This window comes from Stegodyphus dumicola, chromosome 1, assembly GCF_044657685.1.
Source record: "Stegodyphus dumicola isolate Sdum_Otavi_A_Nest chromosome 1, ASM4465768v1".
In the NCBI taxonomy this organism is placed as follows: domain Eukaryota; kingdom Metazoa; phylum Arthropoda; class Arachnida; order Araneae; family Eresidae; genus Stegodyphus; species Stegodyphus dumicola.
Window position 1 is genome coordinate 264,997,818 of NC_140768.1, and position 14,160 is coordinate 265,011,977.

Below are 14,160 nucleotides of genomic sequence, written 5' to 3' on the forward strand. Positions count from 1 at the left end.
TGATTCTAAGCAAAGAGATAGTGTTACAGATTTGTATATGTATACATTGGTTCCAAAAAGTCAATCCAAAAGTCAGAAATTAAATGTAAATGTTTTGCAGCTTTTTTTAGCAATGAAAAAAAGTATAAAGATGATTGTACAGAACAATATTACAAAATGCATGTGCAATAAAAAATTTAAAAAAAAAACACTTGCATTACTGCCGGGAGATGGTAGTTACTTTGGTTTCAATGTGAAATTTGACATTGTTTTTGCTTGATTAAAGCTTCAATATCCAGTTTAATCTGTGTTGTTGCAATTCGTAAAAGTTTTCTCCAAATGTCTGTGTGTCAGCCGTGTTCTTGTTTTCGATTTTAGGATTTTCATTTTACTAAAACGCTGTTCACATATGTAGGCACAGCCAAACATAGAAGACATAAAAGACTGCATGTTTACGAATTCCTGGATACTTGTCTTCCGTCACATATTTCGAATAAAATTTAATTAATGTAGGATTTTCAAGGAACTTGCATTTTATTTTACTGCAGAGTCACACTGTAAATCTATAAATTTTAATTGAAGTTCAGTTAAACAACCATTCATCATTAAAAATGAGAGTTAAAATGTTAAAAAGCTGAGAAACATTATTTTTAGGTGCTTTTAGTATAGTTGTGCATGGTATCTCCAAGTTAGGTTGTGTAATGATGTGTTCTTAACGTATGCTGACTATAGAGGTATACATTATTAAGTGATATTAAAATATGTATAAATGCATTGGAATCTTAATAAAATGCTGATTTGAAGAACAGGACAAGTTGACCCAGAAATTGGTATTATAAATATTGATTACAATTGTGAAAATGATATGATTCTAGATTTACTTGAATTTGAAACCAAAATCTTATTATTTTAAAAATCATTCTTGTGTCTTTAATTTGTAAAGCTTTGTTGTTAAATGAACCTGTTTCTTCTTTTCATTCACTTTGTAGAATCTTCAGACTTTGCTTAAGTACTTTATGTTATAGATAATTTATGAAAACTTTTGTACATATACCTGTTATTATGTCTTTCTTTGAAACAGTTTTTTTTTTTTTTCTTTTTTTTTTCCCTTCAATAGAAGTGCTGTTAAAAGCTTTGTGGTGTTTACCATTATGTAAATTTTATGTGAAAGAAATATTTTCCCCCTTTTTTTGCACAGTTTACTTTAATTACATTACAGTTAATAATTTTATAGTATCGGTGGCTATACATGAAATGACTTTGACTGTGAAGAGCATCTTTACCTATTTAAGCATTTTGTTGCGAAAAGCATAACCCTTGTGTGCTTTGTAATAATTAAGTAAACTAAACCATTTTGCTCCAAAGAAAAAGGGGAAAAATTCATTTTTAATATTTATCATCTTTCAGTCCAATTTTATATTAATGTGTATTAATGCTCATTTCAATAGTAATTTTAAAGGTGGATTAAGAAAAAGTACTATTTGGATTTAAAAATTGGAAGATTTAAACTTCTACTATTAACTGTATTTAAAAGATTGTTTTTTAGTTGTAATTTGGAAAGGAGGAAATACTTTTTTTTTAAAATACATATAAAGTGTAAAAATAAACATTTAAAACAAATTTGTTTATTTCTGTTTATTTTATTTGTTTGGAATTTGAGGAGAAAGAAAAGAAAAGATTTTGTTGAATTTGGACAGAAATACACTAATATAATGTTTAAAATTAAATAAAAACGCAGCCCAAGGTTGATGTAAATTTTAAATAATCTTTTTTTTGCTCAATCTGTATTAACCCAAATTTGCCCCCTTTTTAGCTTGTTTTTTGCCTGTTCTGTTAGTCATGAACAGATATTTAATTGTAGACTTGTTAAAATAGAGTGACACATATTTGAGATGATACAGATCAGAATAAGGCACAGTATATTGACCCATATCTTGTAATGTATGCACTTTAATTTAAAAATTTTCTGAAGTTAAAATATACATAGAAAGCGGGCATTTATAACATTTTTTATTTTTAAAATATGCATTTATTTGCATGTTGATGATGTAGTTTTTTAATTTATTATGGGAAAATGAAGAATAAAATGCCTACCTCCTTCGTTGTGTAAAATGTAAAAATGATGAAAAAGATTCCTGTTTTTTTCTCTTTATTTATTCGTTTATTTACTTTTGTTTAGAAATATTTCTCCTGAAAGTCGAAAAATTGTGAAATGGAATGCAGAAGATGCCTTTCAGTGGATAAGGAAGACACTTAATGCAACATTTGATGATTATCTGGTAAATTTTCTTTTATTTATTTAGATTACCTTATTTCCTTTTACATTAATCATTAATTCTAAGAGATTTAAGTTGAAAATTACTTTGGAAAATGATAAGTTAAATTTTTATCTTAACCAATGTGTATTAGCATTTAATATTCATAAATATGCACTTGGCACGTTTTGAGAGTGGTAGATAATTTTTAATCTGTTGTGTTATGCTTAAATTCTCAGAATTTTAAGCGTTTAAAATGCCCTACCACACACATGCAAAAAGGGGGGAGGAATAAAAAACAAAAGCCTTAGATGTTTATGTACAGCATAAAAATAGTTTAGAAAACTGTGTGTAATAGGTAGATAAAAATTGTTTTGACTTTTGTAAAGATGCCACTTTGATCAGTAGAGTGGTTAGTGCTTCCCGCATCATTGGGCTGAGGTTGCTGTCCCAGAGAAGGCACAAATATTTGTAAGGGTATGTTGTCTGTGCTTTATGGGAGCACTCAAAATACACAGCAAGTCAAAAGTCTTCTCGAGTGGTTTGGTAGTAGACCTTTGGACTGTTGCCTGGGGTGTTTTCCATCAAAATTGGGATGGAAGGTAATAATTAGTGTTGCAAGACTACATCTCTATGATCACTGGTGATATTTTGGTATGCTGACCCCTTTAATAAAATTACTAATATGACTAATTACCATAAACTATTGTAGTATTTATTACTGTCATTGAGAAATCATGCAGAGATTTTTCTGATCTATTTCTGTATGCCATTAATCCTAGGTTGTTTATTTTTTAATCTGGTGTTTTTTATTTATTATTCTTTATGTAAGTTGTTTACATCTTTTTTCCTTTCCTCTAACATCAGAAGTAAAATAAATTGAAAAAATACATAAAAACAAATAATTCTATATCATGTATTTAATTATGTGGTATTGGAAAGATCCTTTATAACTGCATTAATGGTGCAAACGTCCATAAAAATAGTCAATTCGATATATTACAAATTAAACATACATTACATGTTTAAAATTAAATATCAGCTGGAAGAATTTAAATGAAATTAATACTTAGGTCGCTGGTCTAAGATGTTGCATTAAATTACTGCAGTGTGTTTGTAGCTTTGAAATTTGCTCACATATATTATTAAAGAAAACATCTTGGTTTCTTGTGCAAAGCAACACTTGCAATTTCTCATGGATGACAAATAGTGTTTCAGTGTTATATAATGCAGCAGCCCAAAAATTTGCTTAAGGACTCTCTGTTGAAGGTGCGTCTGATGCCAATAAATGGGGAAAGGGGAGAAAAGTGCTTATAGAAATGTGCTTTCAGGTAAAAATTGTTACTCCAAAGGGGCATTAGATCAAAAGAATTAAAGTCTCAAAATGGCATTTTGTATCGTTTCACTTTCTGTGTTGATTCACTTCTCAAACTGTTGCCTATCAAATATTATTGTCATGTAAATTAAATGATGAAAAATCTGCAGGACTGTTTCTCGTATTGTGAAAAAACAGTGGTACCTAGAGCCCTCATATTATGAATAATGTAGTCCTTTATCTAAATATCGCCACTTTGAAGCCCACATTTTGAATTTTAAATTTGTTTTATCATCAGTTTCAAACTTTGTAACGTTTTAATGAATTTTTTAATAACAAACTCAATGATTTCAAAGCGAGCAATGGCAACTCTGTATGGGGGGATATTTATCTCCAGCATGCAAGACTGTGTATCGGAAATTCTAAAGATATGTTTTCAAATACTTTGTGATATTGCTGTTGAACTGAATTTTATGAGGTATCAGTGCAAATAACATGCTATTTAACCTTTAAGAGACGGGGCAGTTTGGAAAGGTTTCACTTAAAAAGACGGGAAATCCAAATGCATTTCCACCCCCCTTTTAGCTGCCATTGTAAAGGGAAACTACTACTCTTTTGCAACTTTTCCTGTAGGTCGCCTTTGGGGGTCACCTTTGTTAATTTTCAGATAAGAGGTTAGGGAATAATATAAAAGATTTTGTTGAATTTGTTCTCTTTTCTGCTGTTTCTTTTCCCTAAACTAGGGAAACATATTATGGTGAGATTTCGTAGTTAAATAATTGTTGTATGTTGGAATATTAACTTTTGATGTTGCGTCATAATGAAAATACGCCTTATCAGCAAATGCACGCCTATAACCAGTTCTAAATCTATTCAGTTTTTATTTGTTTCCAAACTGAATTTAGTTTAGAATTACATGTACTAATTAACATTTTTAATTTATACTTGAAAATGATGTTTAACTATTTGTTTCTCATATAAATCGGCAGTTCGCTTTTATTTGTTTCCAAGCGTTGTGTAACAGCTTATATTTATATATCAAACAAATCTCGTAGTATTTTTCTTATATTAGTTTCGTTTACTTTTTTCATTAGCATTCTTATTCAGTTTATTGTTTTTCACCCCATTATTTCATCTTTCAACTACATTATTGTTCATTGTTCTTTCTTGCAATTTTGTGATAAAAGCTTTTTTTATCCTATAGCTTTTTTAAAAAAAATTATTTTCCTTTACTTTAAAAACAGATTTCATTGATTATATTTTCATTGCATTTTGCATTTTTTAAATAGCAATATTAAATACAAAAATTACAATAAAAAGAGAAAATATAAAGAAAAAATGCATTTTTAATGACACTAAAAAGTTGGTGAAATTAATACTAATATAGATAATTAATACTAATAACTATGATATGCGCCCTCAAGGTCGCCCAATTTCTCGCCAAATATTTTTGGCAAGAAACTTCACGCTGCCATATTACTATCTAAATTTTTTGTCTACATTTCGAACTTTAAGCCTAAAATGTCTCCAAAAACACGGTTTTCGCACATGCAAAAACTACGTTTTGAACACACGATTTAAGCTAAAAATCCGAAACAAAAACAAAAAATTTAGTTAGCAAAAATGTAAAGTTTCTAACCAAAAATATTTGACAAGAATCCATGTACACAGCGACATGTTTTAACTTAAAAAAAACATCTACGAATGGCACACTGTAGGCAACGAACGAATCTACGAACTACGCACACCTCGCTTTAATAAATTAACATAACAACAATAAATTTCAGAGAATACCATGTACACGCCGTTCTGTTTCAACTTTAAAAAACATCTACAAATTGCACAATCTACACTAAAAACAAATCAAGAAAATAAACTAAAATAAATTTCAGACAATTCAAAAAACAACAATAAAAACGGAAATTCATCCAAAAAACAATGAATATAACATTCTACAAAATAAAAACAATAAAATAAAATGCACTTTCCATAATGAAAGCTTCTTTTAAAAGCAGAAATATCTTTTCCCCCTATCTTCTCAGATACAGAGCATACAAAGTCCAAAATACATTCGTTAATAAAATTTCGCCAGTCACACAACTTCTGTGAAGAAAACTTCCACGATTTTGCTATATCACATGCCTTCCTACAATTCAAAATTTCAAAAGTACCAATAAAAACTTCCTCCAACGTTAACTTGCTACACAAAAACCAAGATCCAAACCTTAAACTCTGCTGACACCGACATATTTTATTAGCAACAATTTTACTGCAAACCCACACAAGTCTATCAGAAACACAATTTTTTGTCCAAGTTCTCATATCAGCTCCGCATTTCGGACACGTCAAACTCCGTTTTAAAAGTCCCAACTCCCACAGAAATTCCAAAAATATACTACGATCCCCATAAATTCATCCATGAACAAAAGACTCGTTAACAACTCCAACATCGTACCTTTTCATACAAAATTTACTCTGCACACAATCTAAAATACGCGGCTGAAACCTTTCCACCATGTCTTTCATCGCAACATAGGCCATTTCAAAAACACATGCGACATGAACGAACTAGCAATTAAACTACTCCACCAAAAGATTTTTCAACGTCGACATGTTTGCCGTACAACACTCAATCACGCCAAAAACCAACGCAAAACACATATCGCCCCATTTGGTGAAATTAGGGCATTTATCAGAGTTATACCAAAATTGCTAAGATTTCACAGCTGAGAGAAACAAAAGGGAATTTACAAAACCCGAGAGTTGGGAGGTGCAAAGGTCATCTCGCATAAGTAGTAAGGAGGTTATTCGGACAATGACTATCTCAGCATCCTGAAGGATGGGGGGGTGGAATTCGCTGGCCGTTATTTCGGCCACAGCCGCCTTTTGAGGCACTGCAGCTCTGGCCGATTGTTAGGCCACCCAACTTTTAAATGTTAATAAATAAAGATAACACACAAAATGTTTTAAAAAAATGCTCTTTTGAATGTACATGCAAAAAGATTTTATATACATAAAATCTGGAAGCATTCAGATTTTTTTTTTTTTTTTTTTAATTTTTAAAAAATTATATTTGTAGTATCCCTACTGGAGTTATTTTTGCATGTTACATTAATTATAAGTATTCCAAAACAAATCCTTCAAAAATGTATTTTTAAAGTGTAATGTAATGATGGGGTTAAAATATTTTGAATTTGTATATGAGATATAAATATTGTCCTTCAAAAAGTTTTTGTGCAGTTTTCATGTTAAAAATTGATTTTTATTTTAGAATTCTGTATTTTGCAGGAAAGGTTAGCTCATTTGAAGCAACAGTGTCAGCCTCATCTTGTTGAAGCTGCAAAAGATTCAGTTGAAGCCATCTGTGCAAAAATTTATAATTTGTCATGTGATTATGCAAAAAAGATTCGAGATAAGCATTGGGCACTCTTCAGACAGCATGGAATTGAAGGTAGAGTAATATATTTTCAATAATTAAATGTAAAATACAATACTTGAAGAAGTGAGGAAATTAAGTAGTCCCCATGCTTTTTGTCTCTACTTTAAATTTTAGGTCAACATATTTATAATGGGGGGGGAGAATACCAAATTTCTAGTAGAACTCAAAATAATCACTTTTTATTACTTTTTTGTACGAAGTAAAGGAAGTATTGTAATCGCAAAAAATTTCGGGTATCATATTTCAATGAAAATATCTATTTCGATAGCTGCCAAATGCAATTAAACTATGCTTTTGTGTGACAACTATATGTTAAAACTGAATAAAGGACACATTTTCCCCAAACAGATCATAAAATTGATTTAAAATGGAATCAAAAAAGATTTTTTCTTAATGTCTGTATATACATATGTATGTATCTCTCATACTCAAAAACAAGTAGTTCCAGAACCTTGAAAATATGTAGGAAGGACTGCTATAACATGTAGTGGTGCACCTCCTTTTTTGGTTGCAATCCACCGCACGAAAAGTATATAAATATGTGAATGTGTGTATATATATATGCATAATTACAAAATAATTCTTTTGAAAACAAAACATCAAAATGTTTAGTTATTTTCGCACATTAAGCTGCAGAAACATTATCATTAAAGACATGAAGTAAGAAATTTAGAATTAATATTTCACAAAGACCAGAAATTTAAATTCATAATTAATAAATTCCAAATAATCATAGAAATGCAATAATAAATTTTAAAATTTTAAAACCAAAACATTTCAAACAAGCAAAACCCTTCTTCAAAAATTATGAAATTAAAAGAAAAATGAACAAAAACAGAAGAGGAATTCAATCAATCTCAATGTCACTTCATCAGGGGGCAGGAACATTGAAACTTATTGAAATCTCTCTTCTACAAAAATCCTTGCTTTTTTGTATCCAGAATTAGCCGATGAACCATTTCAATTTATTTAAATTATAGTTCATTCGAAAATTTGGGCTCTTTTTTTAATTATAAACATTAGAAAAATCTTAAATAAAGAGAATTCTATCTCTTTAAAAAAATTGAAAATGAAAGTGAAAAACAAAAGTGAAGAAACAGAACAGTGAAAAATGTTTTTAAAAATTAAAATGTGAATCTTTAAACAGAAAATCCAATGAACTAAGATGTAGTTGAAAAACCTATTTAGAATATACAAAACGAAATTTATATGTATACCCACTCTGTTACTCGGTTCAATGAGATTATTTTTTTTATTCTTACATGTTGGTAAATTGTGCATTTTTTGCTGCAAAATGTTTGAATTATGTAAGTCTTAGCTTCTGGTTAAGGTTTTCATATCTTTACTTAATCTGCATGCAATAGTTGTAGAATTATTAACGATTTAAAATTTGTTTAAGTGTAACTAAGCCTAATTTTTGTTTACCATAGCAGCCATATTTGTTTACATTTGAAACTTAGCAGAATAGTGAATTAAGCCAGTTTCTGCATTTTCAGTGTTTTTTTGGCCGAGTGGGACGAAAAGTAGACATTCAACTTGCACCAAAAAATCTGCTGGCTGAATTGCTTGTTTTTGCGTAGAAACTCTTAATTTTAATTGTAAAAATTGTTTTAACTGTATTTGATGTTTTATTTTTTTCTATATTTTTCAATTTTTCATGAAGATATTTTTAAGTTTTATGCATTTTTGCCTTACTACAAAGTGAGAACTGAATTAAATGAAATCTATCTGTAATGAAATAAGTTTAAATCAAATGCAGCAAAAAATGTGTATTATTCCATACAAGGAAGTTGTGGTGTCTGCATGTCCGATTTGGACACACCTAAAAATTTCCTTCTGTACGCACAGAAAAATTGACTGAAAAAGGATTAATAGGTTACTCTGAACCTTCTTTATTTTTAGTAGATGGCAGCTCAACACAAACCAGTCCATATATTTTAGCCATGTTTAGTTTTTTAAGACCCTCATTTTTCAAAGAAATCTTCCAGATTTTTTTTAGGGTATAAAAGGAATTGTTTGAAAAGAAATTTCTATGTTATTTTTTTTTTGGCTGTATGCTAATCTCCTTATTCTATATTAGTTTTAAGTTTTTACCTTGAAATCTTGCCTAAAATCAAACAGTGAACCCTAGGTGTGCTCAGACCGGGCTCACCGATAATCTAGGACAACCGAGAGTCTGTATTCTTTGTTTCTCTGCATCTCATCGGTCAGTTCATTGACAATAATGCTCGCAAGTTTAAATCAAATGCAGCAAAAAATGTGTATAATTTAATATCCCATAGAAGGAAGTCAGGGTGTCTGCTTCAGATTTTTTTAAAATAAATTTTGTGCAGTAAATAATAAGCTATGGAACATAATTATAGTCATTAGGATTTGAACAAATTTATCTAGATAAAATGAGAATTTGGTCAAAATCAGTAAGCATTGTTTTAAAAATTCCTTTTGGATCATAAATTTATTCAGAAAGATTTTGACTATGCAAGTTTCCTTTGACTAGCTCTTTGTCAACTGAAGTGAAAAACATAGGATTGATTCTGTTTTTTTAAAGTAGATTCAACCATGTTTGTTGGATATAGCATGCATTGTGGTCTTATCTGGTAATTGTGGGAGTTCTCTAGAATACTAGAAGGCGATAAAATATTGAACCAGGTCTGTGTCATACGTAAGGTGCATTATACTGCTATCATAAGTCATTACTTACAGGGAAGATGACATTCATCAAAAAGGTACAGGTGGTGTGTGTATTGAAGTCTACATCTAATCTTCTTAATGAAGACTAGTGCAGCGATTCTCAACCGGTGGTACGTGCACCACTGGTTGTATGCAAGAGAGAAATAGGCAATATGCAAAGAAACAAAGTATTTTAACTATTAAATTCAATAATTAAATACTCCAACATCCTGTTTAAATTTTTTCTCTTACACTCTAAATTTATCTGATCTTTGTTCAATGTTAAGAACCGCCCATAGACCTTTAACAAAACCCTTTTTATTTTCACAAGTATTCTTTTAGCATAGACATAATAAAATTTGTCATAAATGATGCTTTAAAAGAAGTAATAGAAATGGATGTTGTATTTAATAGGAAATAAAAATAAGTTCCTATAAAAGGATAGTCGCATCTCATTGGTTCTTTTAGAGTTGATCGTTTTATTAGAATGTCTACATTTTATGTCGCCACTGTTTCCAGGCTCATATTGCTCTATTTTCAATTAGAATCATTTTTTAACATCGATTGCTATCTCCAACAGCAGGTATTTTGTCTTCTTGTTGCTTTGTATTCCTTACTTTTCTAAACTATTTGAGAATATTGTCATTTATTTTTGAAGAACAATATTGTGCATTTAAATATTTTTGAAAAAATAATAAAACAAACTTCGAATTTCAAAATGGAAATATTACTAGGATTGGCTAAGCGGAAAAGCGGTGATTCACAGATGATAGATCCAGGACAGTCTACTAGCACTAAGGCTATTGAAAAGAAACAAAAAATTGTTTACAGAAAATATAATGAAAGTTATTTATCATTCGTGTTTACTTGGAATGGAGATGAAATGGACCCTCAACCTCAATGTGTTGTCTGCCATGAACTGTTTCCCAATCAAAGTATGAAACAATCGTTTCTTTAAGGACACCTTGAATCTAAGCATGCTATTTTAAAGATAAATCTGAAGAATGTTTTAAGAAGAAATTATTGGAGTTCAAAAATAGTAAACAAGTAATGAAATGTTTTGTTATTTCAAGTGAAAAAGCTTTAGAAGTTAGATATATAGTAAGCCTAAGGATTGCCAAGACTGAGCAGGCTCACACTATCAGAGAAAACCTTATATTACCAGAGCTAAAGATATCATTTTAACATTATTCAATGAAAAAGCAGCTAATGAACTAACTAGTATTTTGTTTTCAAATGATACAGTAAGTTGATGTATTCATGAAATGGCGAATTCCATAAAAGAGATACTTATTCAAAAAATAAAACTCAGTGAGTATTTCACATTGCAATTGGTTGAAATTATTGATATAACTAATTTTATTCAATTATTAGTTTACATAAGTTTCAAAGAAAATAAAGGAATTGCTGAAGGGTATTTATTTTGGGAATTTCTTCATATTAGAACAACTGCAAGTGAAATTTTCAGAGTGATTGACAGTTTTATGTCTGAAAATGATATTCCTTGGGGATAAGTGCATTGCCGCCGCATGCAATAACGGAGCTCATGCTTTAACGAAAAAACATTCTGGTGTTATTTCTCAAATAAAAAAAAAAGTCTCACCTGAAACAAAATTTACTCACTGATCAAATCATTGTCAAGCTTTAATAGCGAAAACAGTTCCCGAAAACTTGAAAATTGTTTTCAGTCAAGCTGTGAAAAATTGTTAATTTTTGTTAAAAGCCGAGCTCTAAATTCAAGAATATTTACAATTTTATACCAAGAGATGCGGCAGTGAACATGAAGTACTTTTGTTACATTCCAAAATAAGGTGATTATCCAGAGGTTTAAAATCCTCTTTTTTTAACTTTGATCAGAAATTTAAATTTTTCTTTGTGATTCAAAATTTGGAATTGCAGAAATTTGATTCATAATTTTAGTGAATTATAGTTGGCACATTTAGCATATTCATTTAATATTTTTGAAAAGGAAATGATTTAAATTTATGATTACAAGGACAAAGTGTTAATTTGTGTACCATTGGAGATAAAAAAAAAATGCATTGTTAAAAAAAACTCAAGTTAATAATCAAAGAATTTGATAATAATATTTTTAACTTTTTAGAACTTTTAGAAAGCTTTCTAATCAAAAATAATTTGAAAATAAAAGAATTAGCATCCGACACTAAAAATCATTGTTTTTCATAAGTAATTTCAGCGTGTATTTTCCCAAGGATTATGAAGAAGAAAATTGGATTAGAAATTCATTTTGTTCAAATGTACCTGTTAACTTTTGGCTGAATCAAATAATAATAATAATAATAATAATAATGTAAAAGCATTTCAAACAAAGCCGTTTCATTTTATTGGCTTTTTGCACAACTTATTTGTGTGAATAAGGATTTTCTTCCATGTTATATTTGAAAAATAAATACAGAGCAAAATTAAAAGTGGACCCTAATTTATGGTTAAAACCAAGTGAAATAAAACCAGACATAAAGAAACTGATATCTCTTAAACAGGCTCAGATTTTGCAATTAAAGTATTATAAGTTAAATTTTGATAATTAACATGGTAACTAATTTTTAATATGATTTTTATGTGTGCATATTTAATATAAATAGCTAATAGGTTGTGCAAAGGGAAATAATATGTATATATATTTAAAATTTCTGTTGAGAAACAAGAAAATAATAATTCTAAAATGTAGTGCTGGTACTAAAGGTTTTCAGTTTTGTTTAGATGGTACACCTTAGTCAAGAGGTTGAGAACCCCAGTTCTAGTGCTTTAAGATCCCAACAAAATCCATTTTACACCATGACAGAGCTGTCACATGCTACTTACTTATCTAGGTTACATTAGATGACAAGATGGATCCATAGTTTCATGTAGACTCCTTAATGCATGAATATATTCATCTCCTGAAAACAGCTAGAAGTCTGATGTGTCGAATTAGGAAACATGGAGTCCATCATCTGCTTGCTTTAGTGATACAATAACTTTAACAAAATAAATTTCGAAATTGGCCAGTATGATTCAATGTGAAATGTTAGTTATAATGAAAACTGGTTAAAAGTATGTTTTTAAAGAATTTATTTAACTCTCCAGAAAGCCAAGAATCCCAAGTTTCCCAAAATTGCCATGAGAAACAGATATATCCTTGATTGTAATACCAAAGTGCCCCTGATATTTTATGGCTGGATTCTTTTCATAGACTGCCTTAATTTTTGGATTGTATTTCATAATTTATTTAAAATATGCTTACTTAAAGGTCTTACAAAAAAGTGTTCTAGAATCTGTATATATGGCTTGGTTAGCTAGAAGGTTGATTTCAGAGGCTCGCCAAGACTCAGAGACTGTGTAAAGTTGCTGTCTTTCTTTGTACTTAACCTTCCTCCCTCATGTATGTACGTGCTCACTAGTGCCACACAGTCATCTCGCTCAGGCTGTTAAGCAGAATTGTGGATTAAGCATGTGTTTCTTTTGTTTTCTAAATAAATAGTTGAATTTATTGATTGTAAATGGTTATCAATATCGGTCATATTAAAAGGAAATAGTTGGCAGAATGAAGAAATTGACACAAGAAGGTTTGTAGCATAAAAGAAATAACTGTTATTTTTTAAATGTATTTCATGCAGTAAATGGTAAACATTGTTTTTTAAATATATATCAGTGCCATCTATCAATTAGAATTAAAACTTTTAATTGTCAGAGAAATTTTTGCATTTTGTTTAATGAAACACCAGATTTTGGAAATTCTTAGTAATTTTTTTTTAATTATGTGGTTATTTTGGGGCTTATTTCAGTACAAAATTTTTATTATCTATGACCTTTTGAGAATTATGCAAGTTTTGAATGTTATTTTATGCATAAAATGTATGTAGTCATTTACTATGTGGAATTTAAAATAATTGATTTGCAGTTTCTGAAATTTAATATTTTTTTAACAGAAATTACCAGTCCATTGCAAGTTAGCATTCACAAGAAAGTTTATTGTTATCCTGTACAATTTGCTATTTCATCCCCACATTTGCCTACTGTCCAACTTCATACAGAAAAAGAACACACACTTTTACGTTTCAAAGGAGATGTTGTTAGAATTAGCACTGTTTTTTTCCAAAAACTGGTAAGTTTTGTCAGTTCTTCCAAAATGCAAAAGTAAGTATTTCAATATCCATTTTTATGTAACTTTTTGTATGGAAGCTGTAACATAGTAAATTTTACTTTGTATATTTGTTGTAATATTTTCTAGTTTTTAAAGACTTTAAAATTGTGAAGAGGTAATTGAACAAAGCACTGATTGTTTTTTGGATTTTAAGCATTTATTTAGACCAAATAATCTTAGTGAATGCTTTAAAAATTGATAGAATTTGATATTTCAGGGCAGGGAGTCTCTTTCACTGGTGTTCTGTTCTGTATATAATGTGAGAATTTATCACATACTTTTAATAACGTAATGTTAAAAACAAGTGATATGCATTGGAGTTAAAATCTGGCATTTAACAATTAAGAGAATTATTCAG

General features: G+C 29.5%; 1 protein-coding gene across 1 annotated transcript in view; it reads left to right on the forward strand.

Annotated features, from left to right (window-relative positions):
- Nucleotides 1-14,160, forward strand: part of Pcif1 (Phosphorylated CTD-interacting factor 1) — a 105,657-nt gene that overhangs the window by 60,763 nt on the left and 30,734 nt on the right. The window contains exons 9-11 of the mRNA XM_035376525.2: nt 2,159-2,258; nt 6,838-7,000; nt 13,588-13,763. Of these exons, the coding sequence (XP_035232416.1) occupies nt 2,159-2,258; nt 6,838-7,000; nt 13,588-13,763 (439 nt within the window). The remainder of the gene's footprint in view (nt 1-2,158; nt 2,259-6,837; nt 7,001-13,587; nt 13,764-14,160) is intronic.